The sequence below is a fragment of the Microtus pennsylvanicus genome, chromosome 4, assembly GCF_037038515.1.
Source record: "Microtus pennsylvanicus isolate mMicPen1 chromosome 4, mMicPen1.hap1, whole genome shotgun sequence".
Lineage (NCBI taxonomy): Eukaryota > Metazoa > Chordata > Mammalia > Rodentia > Cricetidae > Microtus > Microtus pennsylvanicus.
The window spans coordinates 12,455,043-12,479,441 of record NC_134582.1 but is presented as its reverse complement, the minus strand read 5'-3'; the positions used below and the strand labels follow the sequence as shown (position 1 = coordinate 12,479,441).

At 48.3% G+C, this 24,399-nt stretch overlaps 1 protein-coding gene across 4 annotated transcripts in view; it reads left to right on the top strand.

Annotated features, from left to right (window-relative positions):
• Myo5b (myosin VB) overlaps window positions 1–24,399 on the top strand; it is a 272,874-nt gene that overhangs the window by 216,091 nt on the left and 32,384 nt on the right. For 2 of the 4 annotated variants that reach the window (XM_075968281.1, XM_075968283.1), the window contains exons 18-27: window positions 11–122; window positions 1,919–2,130; window positions 3,838–3,994; window positions 4,341–4,580; window positions 10,455–10,688; window positions 16,489–16,573; window positions 17,719–17,852; window positions 18,917–19,036; window positions 19,983–20,120; window positions 22,817–22,882. In XM_075968281.1, coding sequence (XP_075824396.1) covers window positions 11–122; window positions 1,919–2,130; window positions 3,838–3,994; window positions 4,341–4,580; window positions 10,455–10,688; window positions 16,489–16,573; window positions 17,719–17,852; window positions 18,917–19,036; window positions 19,983–20,120; window positions 22,817–22,882 — 1,498 coding nt within the window. Of the gene's footprint in view, window positions 1–10; window positions 123–1,918; window positions 2,131–3,837; window positions 3,995–4,340; window positions 4,581–10,454; window positions 10,689–16,488; window positions 16,574–17,718; window positions 17,868–18,916; window positions 19,037–19,982; window positions 20,121–22,816; window positions 22,883–24,399 lie in introns of all 4 variants that reach the window. The other 2 variants (XM_075968282.1, XM_075968280.1) reach the window with 1 other exon arrangement.

Genomic DNA, 24,399 nt, shown 5'->3' with positions numbered 1-24,399 from the left:
TTTCCTCCAGGTGGACCTACCATGACTTCTTCAACCGGTATCGTGTGTTGATGAAGAAGAGAGAGCTTGCCAACACCGACAAGAAGAGCATCTGCAAGTCTGTGCTGGAGAGTCTCATCAAGGTGATCCGGCTCTAGGAGGGCATGGACCAAAAGCCCCAGTGGTGGAGGGTGGAGGCTACCTACAGCTTTGACTACATCCCCACAAAACCACCTAAGACATCAAGTCATTGCCTGCAGCAGTGACTGGGAAAGGGAAGTCCCCTCCCCTACCTAGAGCACCCCCTGCTTTTCCACATGTCAGCACACACAGAGAGCAGGTCTCTAGGGTGTGTATGGAGGTGGCCCCTGGTGGTGGCGGCTGCTGCTGCTGCTGCTGCTGCTGTCTCAGCTTCTCTGGCTCCTCGGAGCTGATGTGCCCAATGGAGATCCGAACTGTAGTCAGCCTCAGCTTGTTATAAATAAAACAGCAGATTTCCAGGCCTTTGAAAAATTGTTTTAAATGAAACAACCTTAAAACTACATTAGAGGCTGAGAAATTTTAAGAGCAGAGCCATGAGGGACAAATCCTTAAATATTTCAGTAGTTCTAGAGAGTTCCAGAGTTATAACAGAGTGTAATAATCTGTGTCTCCATAAAATGCTAAATTGTAGAAAATACCTTTCAGAACATGATAAAATTATGTTAAACATGCTTTTGTAAACTAGCAAGCTAAGACAGTGCTGAGAGGGAGGTGGGGTGGTTGGCTAAGCTGTGCTTGGTTGATGGGACTCTGGTTAACTATGACGTTGCTGTGGTCCATCCATCATCGCTGTACATGTCTTGACATCTTATTTTTCATGGCTTAGGAAAATGTGTTTCAGGTCAGCTAAGTTCAGTTCATATATAGCACTGGGAGTTCCTTTCTTTTGGTGTCAGGGCTGCACTCATGGTGTATACCCCACGTCTGTGAGTCGCTTCCATGGCCACATAACTGACTCCACTTTGTCCACTTAGTTCACCCTTACCTGGATCCCCCAAAGGCTATTAGCAGAACCTTCCCTCCACAGGTGAGGAAAATGAAGTGCAAGAAGTGGCTGTAAATGCCTAGGGTTTCACAGGCATCATGGTGCACAGTGCCTCCTGATCTGGGGTGATTGGTTAGGGCTGCTGTGCATAGTCGTCCATCTGGAGGTAGACTGCTCCCTGTGCTTCAAGACTTCCCCTGAAGACATTATATTCCTTCCTCAGTTTCCCCATTCCTTGGGCCATGTCTTCCAGATACAACATTCCCACTGAGTAGGGCTTTGGCTAAGCCACAGGTTAGCCTTCTATGGCTGCCCCTTTAGGCTCACACACACACATCTTTTCCTACCTCCACAGATGTAGCTGCCTAGACCTCAGCCTATAAACCATGAGCCTTTTGAGGGTGGGAGGTCACATATCAGACATCCTGTATATCAGATTTTACATCACAATCTATAACAAAAGCAAAATTATAGTCGTGAAGTAACAATGAAAATAATTTTATGGTTGGGTATCACTGTATTGTGAGTAACTGCATTAAACGGTCACAGCATTAGGAAGACTGAGAACCACTGACCTAGACCATCCTTTCCGAGCATTGCCTGTTTGTTTCTTGCTAATTCTCCCCATTCCTTAAAAAGAGTCCCCTGCTTACTTTTCTACCTGCCCTCCCCATGATGTTGGATTTGTGAGGGCAGGTTTCTTTTTAATGGTCACACCCTGGATCCATGCCTGTCTTCTCGTGAAGACTCAAGTCTATTTAATGGATGCTGAAGATCTAGGTGTGTCCTCTAGGGCAGAGGGAGAGGGGTAGGGGGCACATGCAGTCCGGCAAGTAGTTCTGCTGGGAGGGAAAGACAAGTGTGCTTTGCACAGTTCTTTAACCAGTGGGTCTTCCTCCCAACCTCATAAAGGATCCAGACAAGTTCCAGTTTGGCCGCACCAAGATCTTCTTCCGGGCAGGTCAAGTGGCCTACTTGGAGAAGCTGCGGGCAGACAAGTTCCGGGAAGCCACCATCATGATCCAGAAGACAGTCAGGGGCTGGCTGCAGAAGCTGAAGTATCGTAGGCTGAAGGCAGCTACCTTAACCCTGCAGAGGTTCTACAGAGGACACCTGGCTCGCAGGTGAGTCATTTGAGGGTACACTGGGGTCAGGAGGAAGGGGGGACTCTTTGTCTAGAATTAGTGTTTCTAATTGCTCCTGGTGCCTGTGTGCATCCCTGTGGTGCCCTTCTTTCTTCAGGGAGCAGCTCTAGTTCATGTGTCTCCTGATACCCAATCTATCCCCCATCTACCAACACTAACCTAGTACCATGTGATTTGGGTACAAATCAACCATTTCTCCTTTGCCAGAACCCCAAGGTGAACCAGTGTCTTTTAGGAAGAGAGATGGATCTGGTGAACTTGCATGTAACCCCATTATTCATACTAGAATTCCAAAGCCCTTGGATGTTGATTGGAGCCGGAAGGTCTGGGGAAGCCTTCCCATGACTTACCCCTGCAATGAGACAGCATAGAGAGGACATGTCTCATCCAGCCACAGCAGCTACCCGAGAACCAGGACACCAATCACCAATCAGCCTCTCTTCCCTACCCAATGCCACTCAGAGGGGACCACTGTCACTCCTCCTAACTGATGGCACTAGAAGGGCAGAGGCCACTGAGACCCATGTGAGAGCCCTGGCTCCCAGTGAGATGCAAGATGTCCCCTCCTCCTTGGGTTGTCAGCCTGAGCCCCAGCCTGCCTCACAGCAACACTCGCTCCTTTTTCCTTGGAAGATGATAGAAATTGCCACGAAATCTTGTGTTTCCAAGACAGTTTCTCAGGTGGCTGCTCAGCCATCTCTAATAGAGAAAGAGAAACACAGACCCCAACCCTAAGCTCAGTATAGGTCTCTTTTGCGCGGCAGAGATGGAAGTGCTATTCTTGCTCATGCACTTGCTATGGGCTGCTTATTTGCACACAGCCAGAGATGGCTTTCACCATTGTCCCCCTGTCCTGTTAAGACATCTCCAGTGCAGAAATTGTGGAGATGTAAGGACAGTCGGATCACCCCTGAGTGCCTCTGCACAGTCCCTGCCTACTAATTCCATCATTGTTTCTTGTTCCTCACTGGAGAGGGCACCAACTCAGGCTTCCTGGTGGTGATCCTGCAATAGCATGCTACACTCTCCCTGCAGGGAGCATGTGACCTGGGGGTGGACAAGGCCTGTTAAAGAAACAAAAGAGAGACAGACTAGGGGACCCCTGAACCTCAGCACATAGGTGCTTGGTGGCCCCAGAAGGCACTTCCTATCCCAGGGCTGTGCTAACTGATCTCTTAGGTCCTCCCCAGTATTGGGTATTCTAACCCTCTCTCTAAACCCTTGCAATGAACTTGACAGGTTCTCCAGAAGGGTAGGACTACCTGCTCTCCAAGTGGGTGGAGTGCAGAAGTGAGAGAGTGGGAAGTTTGGGGAAAATGAGAAAACCAGGAAGGATCATTGCTAGCCTGGGGGGTGGATTCTTTTTATTCAGAAAACACTTGTCCTGGTCCCGAACTAGATGCAAAAACTCTGAGCTTATGGAGACACAGCGGGACAGATAGCAGTGTAACCCCTTAAGAATGGGAGATGCTAGGCTGGAGAGATGGCTCAGCAAGTAAGAGCACTGGCTGCTGTTCCAGAAAACCCAGGCCCAACTCCTAGCAACCATGGTAGCTCACACCTATCTGTAACTCCAGTCTAGGTGGGGGCCCAATTAGGGCCGTGGAAGGAAGGGCTTCATGGATAGCTCAGCTGGCCAGGTTCCCTTCCCTGGTGCAACCTGTGCTCTTTCACTACTATACCCAGGCTGGCTGAGCACCTGCGGAGAACCCGTGCAGCCATAGTGTTCCAGAAGCAGTACCGGATGCAGAGGGCCCGCCAGGCCTACCGGAGAGTCTGCAGGGCTGTGGTCGTCATCCAGTCCTTCACGCGAGCCATGTTTGTGCGAAGAAACTACTGCCAGGTGAGTGGCTGCCATGCACACCTCACTTCATCTTCCACCTCCTTCCACCAGGGCCACTGCCTCTTTCTAATGGAATAATCATCCAGCTTCCCCAAACGTTAAGCTCTTAGACTGGTTTCCTGTGTAGTAAAATATGGGTAGAAAGAGTTTGGCAGCTGCTTCCCTGTGGACACATAGAGAACTTAGTTAAAATTTTCCATCAAATCTTCAGGTGTTATGGGCCACAAGTGTTCTGTCTCCTCAACCCAAGGCCAGCCCAGCTTTCACCTCAGGGTGGTTGCAGAAAATGCACCTCTTCCCATCCTGCAGAGCAAACCCATAGCCTGCGTGTGCCTGTCCTCACCAGGTTCTCAAGGAGCATAAAGCCACCATCATCCAGAAGTATGCCCGGGGCTGGATGGCACGGAGACATTTCCAGAGGCAGCGGGATGCAGCCATCGTCATCCAGTGTGCCTTCCGGAGGCTCAAGGCCAAGCAGGAGCTGAAGGCCCTCAAGATCGAGGCTCGCTCTGCAGAACATCTGAAACGTCTCAATGTGGGCATGGAGAACAAAGTCGTCCAGCTACAGCGAAAGATTGATGACCAGGTGAGACTCCTGCCCAGGTGTGGAGGCTTGTGGGATACTGGGATGTGCTTGAGAGGGACCCTAAGCTTTCTCAGGGAGCTTTAGGTAGCAGAGACCTCAGGGAGTATTGCCCAGTTAGCAAAAAATAGTTATTGACTGTAGCAAACAGAACAGTGTTCTTCTCCAACAAAGATGCCAAGCCCTAGTCCCCAGGGTCTGTACATGTGTTCCCTCACATCCAAAAGAAGCTTTTCAAGAGTGCCTAAGATGTTATAAGATGTCTAGATGGGAAGATGACCCTGGGCTACCCTTGTAACTCCATGGGACCATAGGGTCCTCACATGGGAAAAGCTCCCGACAGAATCAAATGGCAGAAAGCAGGTCCATGAGCTACAGAGATCAGGCCATCTTTAGGAGCTATCTATAACAGTGGGAGGTTCTCCCCTGGAGTGTCCTAAGAACCACAGTCCTGCTGGCCACGTTTAGACTTCTGCACTCCAGAACTGTAATAAAATAGCTTATGCTGTTCTGAGCCACACACTTTGTCGTATTCGTAAGAAACTGATAGATTAATCCAGAGTCCTGTGGCCCCGCAACCGCAGAGGCCATGTGATACTGTAAAGCAGTGACTGGTTGGTACTTACTAAGGTTCCCTGTGAACCCACGTTGTGCTTCCCTATTTGTGTATGACGGTCTCCATGAGGTAAATGTCTGGTGTGACGCTGGGGTTGCATTGTTTAAGGTTTTAACTCTGTCTGCCCTGGCTACCTTCACACATAAACCAATTAGATAAGCAAAGAGTTAATAATAAATCCCTCTGTGGGTGGGGTTCCAGACAAGGATCTGAGGCAAACATAGGATGCTGGCTCCTTCTTCAGGGTCATACTGACTCAGGGTAGAGTACAAGTTGAAAATAGGTTCACACCACTCAAGTGACCCAAGTGTGTGTTCCCCTGCACCCCAGAAGACCTTCGTTCAGTGTCTGATTCTATCGGATATTCTGTTAGGTTCCAGATAGGAGGACACATGGCACAGGCTGGACATAGTTGTTACAGGGATAAACATTCATGCAGTGAAGATTTTGAGGCTTCCCATAGCCTCGGGGCAGGACAATACGAGAGTCATTTTGCTCTTGATTCGTTTTCTTAAAGATAGACTCTCCTATAGTCCAGATGAGTCTGAAGCTCCGTTTATATCACTGTGATTTTTTTGATCACTCTAAAGCCTATCGTAGGTGTTTTATGTTCATTCACATATGATCCATACAGTAGATGATTCTCTCATGATTTTGTGAGTCATTCTGAAAAATGGCGGATTGGAACTATCAACTATCTTACTATCTTAGCAAAGCCACAGAGGACCAAAGTGTTAAAATCTGAACTGCACCCAGGTCTCACCCCCTAGCTAGCGTGAGGAAGGTGTTGGTTTCTTGCTTCCAGCCATCACCGATGAGCCAGTCCTGGTCTTTGTTACCGAGTTAGGCTTCCTGAGAGGAAAAGAGATTCACCGGAACAGGGCTCTGGCTGTGTCAAAGTGACCGCAGGACCAGGCTTCCAAACAAGCAAGGAGAGAACGGATGTGAGGTGCACAGGGCGTGGATGTGGGGAAAAGAAAAGCTTCGCAGTGGGGCCACCAGGCATAGCAGTGGAGGTCCCCTGACCTTACTGTACCTGTTCTGTAGTAGGCAGTTGTATCTTCTCGTAGCCTCGGGGCAGGAAAATAGGTGAGTCTATTTTGTTTTTTAAGATAGACTTTCATGTAGTCCAGGCTAGCCTGCAACTCCTTGTATAGCCACGAATGACTTCGAACCTCTGATCTTTCTGTCTCTACCTCCCAAGTGCTGGAATCACAGGGCTGGAATCACCGGGCTCAGTTTTATGCTACACAGGGGCTCAACCCAGGAATACATGCTGCAAGGCAAGCACTCTGCCAGCTGAGCCACATTCCCAGTAAAATGAATCATTTTGGGGCTGAGCTAGTCATCCGACACATGAGCCCCAGTGTAGAGAGAACTGACAGGGAACACTTTGCTTTCCTACTTTGTGTAGAAACCAGGCTTCTGGGAAGAGCTGGTGCCGTGTGTGTGTGTGTGTGTGTGTGTGTGTGTGTGTGTGTGTGTGTGTGTGTGTGTGTGTGTTTGTGCACACGTGCATGCTCATACACACACACACACACACACTGGGAGTTATCCAGAGTGCTAGCTTGATGGTATGGAAAGACAGCCCTCCCAGTACAAGCTGGGGATGCTCAGTCCCTACCCCGGTCAGCCTGTGTTGACACAGCAAGCCAGGGAGTCAGTGACTAGGGAAGAGTTATGCTAAAACAACAAGCACCACAGTGTCCTCTGTGTCTGCCAGGTCTGCCAGGGCTAGTGGCCATTTCACAGTCTCCTAGGCACAATGTGGCCAGGAGGACAAGGGGACTGAAGCCACTGTCCCCACTAGGAGGAACCTGTGTGCCACAGGCCACCCTGACCCTGGTGGCAGATAGTGCTCAGCACCAGTTGTGTGAAGTCAACTCCAGAGGATAAAAATAGCATAGTATTTTACACCCCCGCATACTTGAACATCAGAGTGAAGTAGATTTGGAAGGCCTATTTTTAAAGGAAGTTTTTTGCGTTAAACTTCCTGCTTGGCAAACATCTGTGAGCAACGACAGATGTTGTCACCCTGGGCAAGGCTTCCTGTATGCGGCGGGTGATCAGGGGACACATGAGATCTTTCTCACACTGTTCCCCATGTGACTCTCATGCCAGGCACTATTCCCACACAGTAACTCATTGATCTTCACCACACCTATGGGCTAAGTATTTACTGTCACCCACATGTTAATCCTGAATACACTAAGGGTAAGTAACGTACCAAAAGTCACACCGCCAGTGGGCAACCTGGCTGGGATTGAAACATGGCAGGCTGCTTTCAGGCAGGTTTTGTCATCTGTCTGGGCTCCTAGATCATTCCCATTGGGAGGTCCTTAGGACAAGTAGGGAATGCCCTTCAGTACGAACAGAAACCCTACCGTAGGTTTGGGGTCATGCTCGTGAAAGTATCAAGTCATGAGTACCACGAGTACTGGAGAGCTCTTGGTGGGCAGACCAGCTATTGGGAAATGAGCTGGGTGTCTTTTTCACTCTGACTCCAGGAGCTAATCTAGACAGCTTCCCTCTTTACGGTCTTTAGGCCAGAAGGAAAAGATCTACATAGCCAGGGATACCAGAGACAATACATTCCAAGTCACTTGTCAGAATAGCATGACACAGGAGGTGGTGTCCTAGTCACGGGAGACAGGAATCTGCTGGGAGTACTCCCACTGCCATGGGAAGGAAACCGAAAGGCAAAACCAGGGGAGATGAATACCCCAAGTACACGCCTTAAGGCTGAGGACCCCAACTTCAAAAAAAAAAAAACAAAAACAAAAACTCCACTTGACACTGAGCATGTGAGGACTCAACAGGACTGGGTCACATGAGAGTCCCTCAGGGAGAAGCATGGAGCTGTCCCTGGTGCTAACACACTGCTCTTCTGGGTTTTTGATCTCAGAAGTCACATGCCACCTCCTTCACAGTGTCCTTCAGCAGGAGAAACAGGGATCATCCCGGCAATTGTCATACACTGTCTCTAGTATTAGATTTGGTATGACATGGCTCAACCAAAATGATAGCCCATGAGCTCTGCCAGTATGGCAGAGTGACACGGCCAGATTTTACAGTTTCTTGTAATAGAACTCAAGATTCTTAGGCCCTTGTGACCATGAGGTTGTGTTTAAATATTTTTATCTGAAAAAAAAATGTAGCCCAAATCAATAGTTCAGTCAGTGGCCTTTAAATCATTTTGATTCAAGATAGTTCATAGCCACTCAGTAAATGTTACATTATGATTCTCATGGGTATCCACGTATGTTAGAAAAACAGTCTGCCGTAAGTTGCAGCCTTTCTGTGCCCCAGTTTCCCAGCTGTGAACTGTGTGGGGGCTATCTGCCTCCCTCACTGAGGGTGGTGTTTGGTGAGCATAAATAAGGTGCAGTGATAGCATCTACAGTATGCGGTGACTTCACCACGAAGATTCTTGCGTGATTTTCCCTCTTCCCACACCAGCCCACATCTGACTGGGAACCATAGTGAGTCTGATTGTGTGGTTCTTATGCCTAAGACCCAAAACCTACAGTTACAGGATGCCAGGTGCGGGGGCTGTTGGAGTGACCAGGGTGATGGTGACGAGTGGGAGTGGGAACTGGCAGGCGCAGAAGCCTCTGAGCTGCAGCCAAAGGGACTCCATACAGAACACAGGCCCTGAGGCTCACCAACAGCTACCGAACAGTGACAATGTGGCACACACCAGATAAGATTTTATCTTTGTTCCCTCCCTTCTAAGATGGAAATCTCTCCTACCTGTGGTTTATATGAGGAGAAGTGGACCACAGATACCCAGAGGGCCAAGGACAAGATGAGCTCAGGAATAGCTTTGTTTTCTTCCCCGGCGTTTGAGCCTGGTCTCTGGTAGCATCAGGATCAGGGAAGCTGGGCCTTCCACAACCATCAACATTCCGAAGTGACATATTTGACCATAGCAGGGTGAGAAGTGCCTGCATCCCCTGCCTCCACCACCATGTGCTAATCTCTTCATATTCCAGTCAGCTCTATTTAAGGACCTCAGCCACCTCTCTACCCTTGTTGGTCTGGCCCAGGCAGGCCAGCGGGAGTTGGCAACTCATCTGAGCTAACTCACATCTCAGAGCAAAGTTGAAGACAAAGAGTAGCTAGCCAAGCATGCCCTCCGCCGGTGCAGAGACCCTCAGCCTCCAGTCTAGACTCAGACCCTGGTGAGCAATTCACACAGGTATTGAGCTTTCTAAATAAATGCTGTGTAATTGGGTTTCTCTAGATTCTCCAGGTGAGGCTGGCAGCAAGACAGGTGTAGGGAGGAGAAGGCTGTACCTAGAGCACACGGAGAGTGTGGAAAATCTTGCACACGAGGACTACACAGCTTGCACACGCAAACCCTGCACTTGATCCGTGTGCTGCTGTGTAGATGACAGCAGCTTTTCTTTGAGAGTTCCTGTGAGGTTTAATTCCTCTGTGAATTACTCAATTCCTGATGTCCTGGGTAAATGGCGTCTTAGCCGATGGCTATGTGCTGCTTGGAGTTCCTGTGGAGCACAGCAATGAAGAGCGATCAATGTGCACTGCTTGCCTGCTGGCTCCGGGCTCTCCTTCCTCTGCTCCTCCTCTCCCTACTGACCACTCTGCCTCACCCCCTCTCAATTCTCCCAGCCTGTCATTTACACTGAGCTTGATCCTGGAAGCAGGTTCTCGGGACCTGATGCACGCACAAGTTGACTGCTGATTGGGTACACGCCCTATGGGTGGGTGTTGTCAGATGTCAGTCTCTCTAGTGAGAGTTGTGTGGTATGAGCCATGCTGACAGGTGGCAAGAGAAATCCTGGGGCCCCTTGGAGGGCCTCTTTGAAAGAGTGGGATGCTGAAGGGGTCCTTTGTCTCAGAGGAGGGGATTAGGTTACAACTCTTTGTGCCAGCAAGTCCAAGGCCAGGAGGGCTTGATGTGAAAGGCTGGGAACTTTAAGGGGCCAAGACTGCAGATCCAGGAAGCTGGCCCCACTATTCCTACACCCAGCCAACCTACTCTGTGAGTACTCACGTGTTTTCCCTGCACTATTTCAATGTCAGGGCTGCTGTTTGTGGCTCCATCTGCTTCTGGGTTCACAATGGAAATTTAAAATGTTAGGGAGATGGCAGAAGAATGTTTTGGCATGCAATGGTTCTGCGAATTCATTCTGCCCTAGAAACCCTTTTCTGGTGGCCTTCACAATGTTTTGTGACTCAATAGCCATCTCCTTATCTTTATCCCCCTCCCCCGCACCTGCCGATGCTCTCTACAGAACAAAGAGTTCAAGACTCTGTCGGAGCAGTTGTCGGTGGCCACCTCCACACATGCCATGGAGGTGGAGAAGCTGAAGAGGGAGCTGGCACATTACCAGCAGAACCAGGAGGCCGATACCAGCCTGCAGCTGCAGGAGGAGGTGCAGAGCCTGCGCACTGAACTACAGAGGGCTCAGTCGGAGCGGAAGGTCCTAGAAGATGCCCACAGCAGGGAGAATAACGAGCTGAGAAAGGTATGCATGGTGGCTGAAGGATTGGTGCGTGGGCTTCATGCTGGGAAATTGTGCTGATTTCCAGGGCTGTATCCCCCACCCCAAGCAAGCCACCCTTCTTCACTTCGTAAATGGCTGTGCTTCTGGGTCATACAGCAGATGTCTACTCCCCGAGCCAAGTGTTGACTGAGCTGCACTAAACACTGTGGCATCCATTGGGAGAGTAAATGGTTGTCTGTCTTCGCTCATCTTTCTTAAGGCCTGGAGGCAGCTCCCAGGTCAACCCTACAGATCTGGTCCTTAGTGCGAGAGATGACGGGTGTTCTGGCAGCCTGTAGCTGTCACTCCTTCCAGGAAATCATGTATTTCAGGGAGTCTGCTCTGCTGGCTGTAATCTGACTTTCCTGCTCTGGTCCATAGGCTTTCTCCACGTCCATGAAACGGGACTTCCTAGGGTTGCTTCCACTGTTCCACATGTTCAGCTACAAAGGAGCTCATGTGGACTAGGAAAGACCCACACCGCAGGGCTGTCTGTGTTCTCTCCCCATCTTTACCATGACCCAGTTAGAGGGAAAATAGTGCATCATCCACATGTTTAGTATCTGTCCATCATACGTTAATTGGACACGTGAATTGAGAACCTGAGAAAGGAGAGAGTCGGTGCTGGTTAGTACTGAAAGAAAAGCTCTGAAATTGGGATAGACAATGCTGGCACACCTGGAGCAGACACAGAAATACGGACCCTAACGCCTACGCACTATTGTCAAGTGCGCAAGAACCCCTACTGGTCATAGTGCACATGTGTAGGTGTGTATGTATATACATAAATACACATCAACTCATGGCCTTGATTGTTATGCCCAGATTTGTGAAGTCTCCCAAAAACCAACAAGTCCCATATATAAAAGCAATGAGCCTTTATTTTATACAAGTTTGCAAACTCGGTCTCTCCGTGTGTCCAACGTATTGGGATAATAGGAGAGCCCCGAGCTCAGTTAGAGTTGGGTTTTTATAGTAGTAAAGGAGGGGGGTGAGGGATTTCTAAGGTTCAGGACCCCTGGTTGGTTGACATTTGTCTAGAGATATCCTGGTAAATGTGTGCTGGCAAGTGATCCTATCTACAGTAGTTGGAACGTTAGGGATTTCCTTTGGATGGTCTGTTCCTAGGTGATGCCTGAGTAATCTCAGTTTGTGGTCCTTTTGCAACCAGGTATTGCCTCAGGGTAAACTACTGAGACTCAGGCCTCCATTAAGCTGATCATGGCTGAGTCCAACACCGGCAGGTGATAATGGCTGGAAGTTAAGAACTCCTAACTTCCTCTGGGTGGTCTGTTCTTATTAAGCTTATCATGGCTGGGCCCTACACTGGTCGTCTCTAAAGCTGCTTCTGAACTGGTATTAGCCAGCAGATTCCATTCTGTATGTTTCTCTAAACTGAGTAGAAGACTTCAATCCTGCTCTGTAGTCCTTGGCTCTTCCACTACCCTGCTTCTTCCTTATAGCTGAGAATTATAGACTCTCATTTCTCTTCTCTGGTTCCCACAAAAAATTTGAATTGCTGCCTTGGAGCACCTAAAACAGCTGGGTTTCCATCCAAAGGTAGATAGGGTTTATTGCACAAAAACTTCCTTGGCAAAACCAAGCAGAGACGCCAAGCCCGTCCTGCCCTCCTTTAGAAATGGCTGTTGCCTAGGAGCCTGAAGGCCTGGAGATTGAAGACAACTGGAGCTTGGAACTGGCAAGAAAAAGTCCAGGGCACTACAGGGAATAGCTGGAGCAAAGACAGCTGCCCCCCATCTTTTGAGATGGTATTTCACCGTGTAGCCCTGGCTAGCCTAGAATTTGCTATGTAGACCAACATAGCCTCGAACTCACAGAGATCTACTTGCCTTTGCCTCTTGAGTGCTGGCATAAAAAATATGCACCAATATACCTAGCTAAAATCCTCTTCTCTAAATCCAAACAAATACAAGCCTATGTTAACAACCCTCAGAAGATGCTGGAATAAAATGATCCATTAAGTGGGAAGATCCACTCTTTCTAGGAAATAGAAAAATGGGACGAGGGAAACAGACATTTTCCTTTCTCTAATGGTCTGTTGAACACTTTATTCCATTGCTTGGAGAATGGTAAAGGGACAGCCGGCTCCTGTTTCTATTCTAGGATCTGCCTATCTGGGGTTTAATATTTAGAAAGGGCAGCATCCAGCCTGAACAAATGCTGAATAATAAGACAGTTGGTTTTCTTCGGGTCGTGTCCAGGGGCTTTCTCTGCCTTGAGTGAGATTGATGAGACCAGCAAAGCACAGAGACGGAGCCAGCGGTGGTAGATGTTTAATTAATAGGTTTGATGTTTCTGTCAGCAGAAATTGCAACTGCTATATTGGAACTGGCCTCCTGAAACACTTGGGGCTGCCACCTCCCAAGTAGGCCACATTACTCCACTGCCTTAGCTCTTAGGAGTCCGGAATTCATCTCTGTGTCCACAGAGCATGGAGCTGCTCCTTTCATACCCCAGCCTATCATTTTGTAAGGGAGACATTACTTGGAACTCTCCATAGAGCAGTCCCCCTAAGGCTCTTAACCTTGTCCCCTTTGTTCCTTCTGTAACCCTCAGCATCCCTCCCTGGCTGCCATCATGCAGCTAGGCTGTTTTGTGTTTTGTGTGGGTGGCTTTGTTACTTAGAAGGGAGGTGGCTCCTTGGGCTGCCATTGTCATGGAGGCAATGGCTCTGTCTTAGTTAGGGATTCAATTGCTGTGAAGAGACACCATGACCATAGCAGATTTTATAAAAGAAAATATTTAATTTGACTGCTGAACAGTTTCAGAGGTTTGTTCCATTATCATCATGGTAGGAAGCATGGTGGCATGCTGCAGACATGGTGTTGGAGAAGGAGCTGAGAGTTCTACATCTTGATCCACAGGCAGCGGAAGTGAACTGTGACTCTGGGTGTAACAAGCATAGGAGACCTCAAATTCCACCTCCACAGTGATACACTTCCTCCAACCAGGTCACATCTACTCCAAATAGTGTCACTCTCTTTGGGGGCCATTTTCTTTCAAACCATCATGTCCTCCTGATTTAGAACATACTCTTGAAGGTTGCACAGAGCCTACCTTAGTACAAGATTCAGTGGGAGGGAAAAAGTGACCTATAGCCAACTGCTTGACCCTAAGGCATCCTTGGCACTTTCCAGGTGTCTGGTAGGTCCTGGGTTCTGTGCCCTTAGGCTGGTGCATAGGCTGTGTGTTCTTTCACCTTACCAGCCACGATCCACTGCGATGGACCAGCTCAGCCGGGGCACTGGGATGGATGGGACAGGGTCTCAGGAATAGGTGTGTAAGGAATTGGCAAATAACAGACACAAGACTCAAAGGAATCACATCTGAACGCGTCTTTACTAGGCATGGGGCTCATCCTTTATACAGAAGAGATTGCTTAGCAGCATGTATTGTTTTTTCATGTGATACAGATTATTCTTAGAATCATTATATCAGATACATGAGAATAGAATTTCATCAGACAGATGTTCCCTGGTATGAGTCTGCAGTTGGTCATGCTACACATGGCTTGGCGTTAGTTTTGATATAAATCTTTATCTAGGCTATGAGTTCATGGCATTTTGAGCTAAGGGCAAGTGGTTGTGGTTAATAGTCACACAGACTACAGTCTTTTATATTTCTGCCATCTATGCAAAAGAACTTCTTCTTTCCTTCTCCTCCATATTTCTAACTCCTTTTCAAACCTTCCCCAAAACCAATCCCAAGACATTACAGGCATTTATCTCTCTCTTCTATCCTTATCTCATTTTTGCTGAATCTGTCTTAATTGCTTACTTAAGTTTGCCTTTTTTTCTTTATTTACTAAGCACCAGATTAAACTTGGGAACCTTTTCCCCTTGAATATTAACCCATCTTCCTCCATTAGCATCATATAGTCCTGTTATGGCAATATCTTATCAGTAGACTCTGGAAACTAAAACACACTATCTTCCCTTCCAGAAGAAACCAGACTGCATTCCTTAGAACATAAGCAGGTAATGCCAAAAGTGCAAGGGCTCCGATGCAGGAAGCACAGCACACACACCTTCTCTGCGGGCACTCTTCCTTGAAGCTTGTGCCACATCTCATGTGAGAGATCACGCAGACTCTGCAGGAGGTGGCATGACAATCCACCCCTACTGGTTGGTTTCCTTGGATGATTTCAGTATGTGGCCTTAGGTCTGAGGTCTTGCTGAATGGAAATAGAGGCATCTGACCGGAGAGAGTACAGGGCTCTCATGTGTTGAGTCTTCACAATATTCAGCACAGGGATTCTTGGGCCTGCTGTCCTAGGAGTTGCATTTTCATTGGCTCAGGATTTGTGGCTTCATGAAAAGGCTGACAGTTATTAGAAAGGGCTGTAACTCATCTCTGTGGATGACAGGTCTTGCCACAGGATGATAGAAGTCATTGTCCTTCACTCCGCAGATGTTTGAGTGTCGTGTGTGTTAGAGACTATTCTACACAGTGGGACGAAAAGAATAATCAAAATCATTCTTAGGAAACAGAAGATAGAGACAGGAGCCCATGATAATCCATCACATGCTGTAAGAGAGAGCGGAGCAAAGGGGATGGAGAGTGACCTGTAGGGGTATGGGTCATGCGTGACCGGCAGAGGAGCCTCTCTAAGAGGACAACAGAGTGTGCTGAGAATGAGCCCTGAGGACTTCTGCAGTGGCTGAGCAGCCAGGGGGAGACCTAGGAAGGATTTGGCAGAGAGGACAGGGAAGGAGCTGGGAGCACTCTGTGAGCTCAGGAACAGTTGTAGCTTGTGAAACTTCCAGGGATGGACAACTGTCTTCAGCATTGAAGGCTCTGTGGGCTTGGGAGTGAACTAGAGCACATCCCCCAAACTATCCCGGAGACGCGAGTTTTAACCATTATTTCCAAAGGATGTTGATTTCAGCTTTTGTGTTAGGATTCCACTGCATAAATATTTAACACCACTGTTGTCACACTGTGTGTGTGTGTGTGTGTGTGTGTGTGTGTGTGTGTGTGTGTGTGTGTGTAGGTCAGAGCATAGAGGATAACTTTTAAGAGTCAGTCCTCTCCTACCATCTGGAATTGAGCTTAGATAATTAGGCTTGGTGGTAGAGACCCTTACATTTTTTTAATGTTGCTTCTTTTCCTTATTTATTTATTTATTTATTTATTGTGGTCATAGTCACCTTTGGTTGAACCCATTTTCTTAAGCACGGCATTTACCAATGACCCACCAATTTCCATCACCCCATATTTCCTTTAGTAGTGTTGTCAGGAGTCACATGCTGGGCTTAGATCTGGATGTTGGTACCAAATGTGTCTCCCTCTCTCAGAATCTGGAGCACTGGTCCAGTGAGGCAAGCAAGGGCAGGTGGGTCAAAGCCCAGAGATGATGTGACCGTCGTGAGCTTTTGGCTTTCCCAAGACTCAGCTATGATAGCTTATGATTCAGCAAGAGAGACAAGCACAAAGGGCTGTCTTTTTTATGCATTCCTCAATAGGGAATGTGAGGTGAACAGAGACACTGGGGGGGGGGGACTGTGAGTCCTGGGTGATCACATGTACTTTGACCAGCTCCATCTTGCTGAGCTTGCATTTCTTCTCTATGTACGTATTTCTTCCCTTCAGAATGAAAGCAGCTTTGGTTGAAGCCGTTTTCCTAGGTAGGGAGGTAGGGCATCAGAATTCCATCTCCTCTGGAGGAGCCTCATCTTCTTCTGTCACACAAAGGAAGGGTTTTTTTTGTTTGGTTTGGTTTGTTTTTTCTGGTTTTGTTTCACCTGTTGATCTCTTTCAGCGAGTTGCAGATCTGGAACATGAAAATGCTCTCTTGAAGGATGAGAAAGAACACCTTAATAACCAAATCCTGCGCCAATCCAAAGGTAAGCTCCAAACCAGCTTTGCATCTCTCGTCCCAATTTTCCTGGCCTCCTGGAGGAGGAAGGACTTACTAAGAGAGATCTGGAGAAAAGGACTGTGGGTCTTAGCATCCTGCTGTGACATTCCTTTGAAGCCTGACACTGCTTTGCAAAGCTCTGGAACCTTGTGCAAGGATCCCACCTGAAAATGGGCAGGAAAGACAGACCTGGAAGGGCTTGTGGGAGGGGTCAGCAGGATACGCAGGTGAAGTGCTTAAGCTGGTGCTCAGCACAGTTGAGTGTGCACAGTTGAGTGTGCTCAGTTGAGTGTGCACAGCTTTTATATTTGTCTTGTTCATCCTTATCGCCTGTGTCCCCTACTATATGATTAATATGTTTGCTGAAGGACAGGACCTTTGATTAGACCCTGGAGGAGCCTCTCTCAAGTGCTCACCAACTTCCAGGATGCCACCCATTCCTGTGGCTCGCTTATCTGAGGAGGGGACAATAAAGTACATAAATCCAGTTCTTGTCTGCTCAGTGTAACCGGATCTCCTCCTATCGTTAGGGTTCTTCCTCATCTCAGAGGGCAGCTGAGCATCATAACCTCAGAACCCCTCACCAGCCTAAGATCTTGGGACAATATAAGATGCTTTCAAATTGCCCTTTAAAAACAAAACAAAAGTTGCTTTCCACTATTATGGATACAAGCCTGGCAAGAGAATAAAACCCATCTGGATTTCTTAGGTTCCTAGCCCACTTTCCCCTATATCACCTCTGGTCATGGACCTGAAGGATCAGGATTGTGATGAGAGCTCAGAATGAAGCCTGGTTCTGCTGTAAATGCTCCCAGTAGTCCTTACAAGTTGTCACAAGAGAGGCAGGCTCGTGGATTGGGTGGGGTGCTCGTGTGCTTTGAGAGTTTCTCTCTCCACCTCTCTGAGAGCAGGGTCACCCTTCTTCCTGTCAGAACCCTTGGTTTAGAATAATGAGCCCCTCCTCAACTCCACAGTAGGTGAGGAGAATGAGAGACTCATCCATAGCCTCTGGGATGAGCCTGTGTGGGCAGCCTCTTAACAAGAGATTAGTCAGAATGCTCCTAGCAAGGCATGCGCATTGGAGAATCCCCCTCAGTTGCTGAAAGCCAGCTTCCCATGCCTGCTTTCCAGCTGAATTTTCCCAGAGCTCTGTGGAGGAGAGCCTCCTGATGAAGAAGGAACTGGAGGAGGAGAGGTCCAGGTACCAGAACCTCGTGAAGGAATACTCCCGGCTGGAGCAGAGATATGAGAACCTGCGAGATGAGGTGACCGTCCTAAAGGCAAGGGAGGCAGGCAGTTCTGCTGCCTGCTGGAAATGGCTTCCTTTTCTGCCCTTCTAGAGCTGGCTGTATAGCTCTTGCTGTCTGGCACTGCCCTGCTCAGCAAACATGCATGTGTGCAAGGACCACTTATTCTTTCGTTCTTATGGGAACTCTTGTTGTTAGGCAGCTACCAGTCAGTGGTCCCTCCCTGGGGATGTCCTTTCTCAACACGGAGGTTCTACTGAGATCTTAGGAGGCTGAGAATTATTTTCCTGTTTGTGTATGTTGTCATCCTGTTTCTTGTTCTAGAGAAATCTAATGTCGAGACAGTGGTGTGGTAGGCTGTGACCTCAGTTGCTTTGGCACAGATGGAGTGAGACCGTTGGAGCCTGATTGGGTCTCCTAATGTCTGAAAAAAATACAAGACATTTTTGTGACATTTCAAGATGTGACATTCTTATTTACCCATACATATGAATGCTCCCTCCCAACATACATATTCAACATCAGTAACTTAGTTGCATGGAAACAGGAAAGCAATCTGAAAAGGAACTGAAATAGAAATCTAAAAATTCCACCAAGCTCGGCTTTCACTCTTAAAGACAAACCGGCTGCCAAAAAATAAACTGAAAGTTCTTTTTCAGTGACTAGCACGGAAGGTGCGCCCTATTTCTAATCACTACCATTTCCGTGAGCAGAAAGGGGTGGACGGAGAGGCTGTTCGGGGTAGGGTTGCAGCATTCCTTTCAAGAGCCCAGAGAAGGGTACACCGTGTACATTCAGGGTGCACAGCTGGGAGTGAAGGGCTGCTCCCCCTCACTTTCTGGGTGTTGTGGGTTGTAAAGCATTCAGAGGCAAGGGAAGAGCCGGGCACATGGCTCTTTAGTAGAGCATCTGCCTAGCATGTAAGGGAATAGCTAGTAATCCAGTGTTCCAAGGAGCAGTGCTGCCCAAGCTTGGTGACAAGCAAGGCAATTGGCTGATGTCCAGGGCCTGCTGCTCCTTGAGAAGTTAGCTCTCATTAATACGAGCTGGTTATGAATGGTCACTTTTTCCTCCTTGAGCAGCAAACTCCGGGCCACAGGAAGAACCCCTCAAATCAAAGTAGTTTAGAGTCTGACTCCAATTACCCCTCCATTTCCACTTCTGAGATTGGAGACACCGAGGATGCCCTTCAGCAGGTGGAGGTAAGTCTGGGCACTGTCTGCAGCTGTCCTGCCTGGGACGTGTTAATTGTCTGAGTGGAACTACCCACCAGAGATTCCTGCTCTGTGGGTGGTGGCTCAGAGGGTCCAGGGGATGGACACTGAGGACAGGGTCACTGGGTTGCAATGGACTTACAGACTGTGCAAGCCACACGGTCAGAGTACAGCTCAGCGTTTGTGTAGATCCTGCTTCCATGCCGATATGAGCACTGCCATCCCCGAGGCTGTGCTCTTTAAGGCAGATCCGGAGCTGGCCAAGTACAAAGAACTCATTACACGAGGTGGAACAAGATCCTGCTGCCACACATGTACACGGCATAGTTAAATACAGGCTATATATGTGCTCAGACACATGTTTGTACACATACATAACCCACATAGTAAAATCCGGACAGGAATCTGAAAGGATAGAAATACACTGGGAAATGGGTGCATTAAGATCCCGGGCTTCATGGCAAGGAGGGTGCTGGTTATTTCAAGTTGCAGCCAGGTAGTTGTTGGTATCACATTTACAGTAACTGTGGCCACAGTGATCCCGTATCAGGAAGCACTGTGTCCTGAGATTTAGTTTCTCTCCTGTAATACCATTCTCCAGAAGTGAATTCCCTTTTAGCGTCCAAAGAAAATGCCCTTGCCTGTGTCCATTTGTTCTGAGGATGTGTGATTGGTCAGTTAAGCGACTCACACCGGAGGAATGTAAATGACCGAGACAGAGATCTAATCTAGACGAGAATAAGCCTGCAGCGCCAGCTTTCCTAGGAGAAATGCTAGTGGTTTGGCACAGGCTTCGTGTTGGAGGCGAGGACTGGTGTTGGGGAGGAAGAAGGAGCCAGATGGCTGCTACAGAGGTGGGCAGCGAGACATTGTGTGTTCCCAGAAGCATTTGTGCTGTGGAAACCACCTTCTGTGCACCCCTCTCCCCTTGCAGGAGATTGGTGTAGAGAAGGCAGCGATGGACATGAGCGTCTTCCTGAAGCTGCAGAAGAGAGTGCGGGAACTGGAGCAAGAGAGGAAGAAGCTGCAGGTGCAGCTAGAAAAGGAACAGCAGGACAGCAAGAAAGTGCAGGTGCGTGGCAGCTCTGTGAGCCCGTGGCAGCCTGTGAGCCCGTGGCAGCTCTGTGAGCCCGTGGCAGCTCTGTGAGCCCGTGGCAGCTCTGTGAGCCCGTGGCAGCTCTGTGAGCCCATGACAGCCTGGGAGCCTGTGGCAGCCTGGGAGCCCGTGGCAGCTCTGTGAGCCCGTGGCAGCTCTGTGAGCCCATGACAGCCTGGGAGCCCGTGGCAGCCTGGGAGCCCGTGGCAGCCTGGGAGCCTGTGGCAGCCTGGGAGCCGTGGCAGCCTGGGAGCCGTGACAGCTCTGGAAGCCTGTGATGACAGCCTGTGTATTTCTCGTGGGATTTAAGTCCAGCTCTGGGTCATGTCACCAGCAGATCTATTCTCAGGCCTACACTGAAAATCATGGGATTTGACCCTCTCCCACTTCCTTGACCCCCGCCACCTCTATCTGAACTTTCCTTTCATAGTGTCTTTCTTCCCTTTCTAACCAGAAGCAGTGCAGACTCAGGTGTGTGTGGCTTGCTGTCAGATTCCTGGGGATATTTATGTTGTTTGGTTTCTCTGCTTTGTTTTTCCTTAATAAGCAGTAAGTGAGGAGGTAAAGCTTGGTAGATTTAAGTCTCTCAGGTCGATAGATTCGGAGTGGGGAGTGAAAGTGTTAGGTATACAGGTGCCTCTTCCGATGGCAAGCGAAAGCTGTCTGGAGACAAACGCAACCCAAATACTAGACAGATGCTCTTTAGGCCGTACCCCAAAAACCCACTGTCCATTGAAGATGTGCAGAGTTAAAAGATCCTTTAGTCCCCCACGCTTCCAGACACGAACTCAGCAGCAACACGGGTGCTGGAGGTTCACCCTCGTGATCGGTGGGAATGAAGAGAGCTACCATTGCTCTGTGGCACCAGTGGATTCCCCACTTCAGAAATGGGCGCCTGGCTTCAGAACTGACTTGTCTGGATACCAAGTGAAAAGGGGACTCTCTGAGTATAATCGCCAAGCAAGGCCAGTGGACTATGTCCTGTGTGTTGTTGCCCACAGTTGGTACAGCAGGAAATATTATGGACCCTCTAGTATCCTCTGAGATTAAGCTTCCAGAGATCAAGTTTCTGAATCTTCACCTGACTTCAGAAGGAACCCTAAGCTACCTAGAGAGCTATAATCCAGGTCCCCAGCCATAGAGGTCATGTACCCAATACAGCCTGACTGAGGTGTCTGTGGAGTGCTCTATCCGTGTAGAGTGACTAAGTCCTCATGAGAGGGGAGCCTCTGTGGCTGCTCGTCAGACTGCTCCATCTATCCTGACCCGGCACAGTTTCCTTGTCCACTACAATGATTCTGACAGACCGTGTACTTAGAAACATGACTTACATGGCCCTTAGGGTGTGAATGCACTATCCTCTTTCTCTGAGAATCTCATGTATTCAGAATTTAGAGGGGTTATGTAGCCTCTCTATGCCACACAGAACACAAGTGCAGGCCACTTGCCTAGCAGCAGGGATGCTGGCCCAGGTCATTCACATCCCTGCTCATGGTGATGGAGGAAGGCAAGGCAGAAGTTGGTACCTTGGCAGGGCTTTTCCCGGCTTACAGGGCAGCAAACACATGTCCTTCATCTGGAAGAGGTTGTAAAAGATACTCCCTCTAAACCCAGGTATCCTGGTCCATCCACAGCAACGATAACCTTACCAGGACTTCAGGTTCCTAGGACTTAGGTAATTTTATTAGTGCTCTATTTGGTTTTGGTTCTAAAGGCCCGTGTTCTTCAGGGATGCCCCCCATTAACTCACTCAGAGCAGTTAGCCACTTAGAAAACTGTTTGTGGCCCCTTTTCAACAGCCAATTCAACTCTAATGGCTGCTACATAGTCAGAGGAGCCCTTGACTGACCTGAGTCCTGGTGGACCAGTTACTGCTGCCCAGAGCCACCAACTTTGGCATTCTGAAGTCTGCTATATATACTACATACTCACTGTGAGCCAGTTGCCTTCCTAGAAGGTCACAGAGGAAGTGGCATCAGTTCAATCTGAGGCACTTTGAATTACCTGGGAGATAGACCCATGAGTAGACACCCCAAAATGTGAGAACAGCATTAATTTCCAGGTTTTACAGCTAGGTGCTGAGACAAAATACCACCAAATCAGCTGCTGACTAACCAAGCATTCTTCCTCCAGCGGCCACAAGTCAGTAGTGAAGGCTCTGATGTGACTGTCCCCTGAAGGCAGTGGGGAGGACTTGACCTCACGCCTCTCTCTTTGTGTCTGATGCTCTTGCTTTGCAGCTGACTCCAGTCCCACCTCCATATTAGTACAATCATCTTTTCCGTGTTCTCCTCCTTTCTAGTGCATTAGAACTCACTGCATTCCATCCCCTAAGACCCTGTCTCCAGATGAGGTCACATTCACAGGGAGAGGAATTTAGGACTTAAAAGTATTAGGGGTGTATAATTTAATCCATGATGCAGTATTATGCATATTTATCCCGTCAGCACCCATGAGGGCATTGTGATACAGTGGAGGGGGAGTTGTTTTGGGGGGATTCATGGTAGCCCAAATACTGGGCTGCTTTTTGAAGGAGGTGGGGATACAGTTGTGGAGGGTGAGGTTGCCAGCTATTCGTGCAAAAGCAGAGTGAGAAAGTTCGGCTGCCGTCAGAAATCTCTGCAGCGCGTGTACCCTGTGGTCTGTGCTTACCTCTCTGTCCTCCTGCGCAGATGGAACAGCAGAACAATGGCATAGATGTGGACCACGATGCAGATCTGGCTTACAACAGTCTGAAGGTAAGGCTGTCTGTTCTCTGGCACAGCTGGGCTTCAGGACACTGGGTCCTCAGTGCCAGTCTGCTCACCAGGAGAGCCATAAGCAAGTGACTGCATTCCTCCGCTTCCACACTCTCACCTTGAAAATGAAGGGGAGTGAAACACGTGTCTCCCCTACCTGAAACAGCCCAGTTAAAATAAAATGTGGCCACAGGAATAAAATCACTTTGAAAAATACCCAGATATAAGGCAGGGGGTTCCCTGTGTAGCAGATGCTAAGTTGGCAGAAGAGGGCAAAGTAGAACAGCAGAGGCTTCAGACCCAAGGAAGAAGGAAGGGATATCAGACCAGGCCCTTCCTTCCCAAAGACTTCCTAATGAGGCCGTTTCAACAGTCTGCTGGTCACTAATAGAGCAACAATTTGCTAATAGCCATTGCCAAAAAGAAAAAAAAACAAACAAACCTTGAACCATGAACCATTTCTGTGGCTTCCATTTCCCAACTATTTTTCACTGTGGTAAAGTATATATATCATGAAATTTATTATTTTAACAATTCTAGGGCTGGAGAGATGGCTCAGAGGTTAAGAGCATTGCCTGCTCTTCCAAAGGTCCTGAGTTCAATTCCCAGCAACCACATGGTGGCTCACAACCATCTGTAAGAATGGTGCCCTCTTCTGGCCTGCAGGCATACACACAGACAGAATATTGTATACATAATAAATAAACATTAAAAAAAACAATTCTAAGTGTATATAAGGATCCATAATAGAGGATTCATCCATAATGTACAAGCGCCTCACTGTTGTTCACCCTGTAATCTACTTATCTCGCCAAACCTTTCTCCACTGAAGAATTTCCGTCCTCCCTCCCCACAGCCCCAGTCAGACACTATTCTACTTCCTGTCTCTCCGCACTATAGATGCCTCATACAGTGGGCTCATGACATCTGTCTTCTTGTGGCAGTTTATTAGTCAATGCCTTCAAGAGTCATTCATGTCACATATGTTGTCGTCCTGATTGAAGCACTCCGTTGCATTCCCTGGACTCACTTGGCGTTGTCCTCTTACTCAGATAACAGAGGTTCTACCCAGTGGTATTTGGCTCAGTCATCTTGTGACTCAAACAAGCACATCACTTTTTAAAGTTTCTAGAAAGTCACAGAGTAAATGAACACACAAGGCTTTAGGAAGTCCTATTAATAGCATGTTATTTAGAACTGTAAGTTTGGGGAGCATAGCTTGGTGACAGAGAACTTGTCCTGGCTTTGACCCCCAGCACTAGATATGTATAAACATGCATATATATATATACACATACATACATACATACACACGCAATCACAGCTATCAGTCCAGCATTACCACAAAGAAGAATTTCATGGCCAAATGTGCTTAAAACGTATATTGCATCCCCAGGGAATACTACAGAGTGTGTCAGGTGCAGTTATCTGAGAACTTGAAGTGATAGGTTTAGTCACTAAACTGACCACTGATGACATCAGAACTTGAGCCATATATGTCTTCATTCAAAACAGTA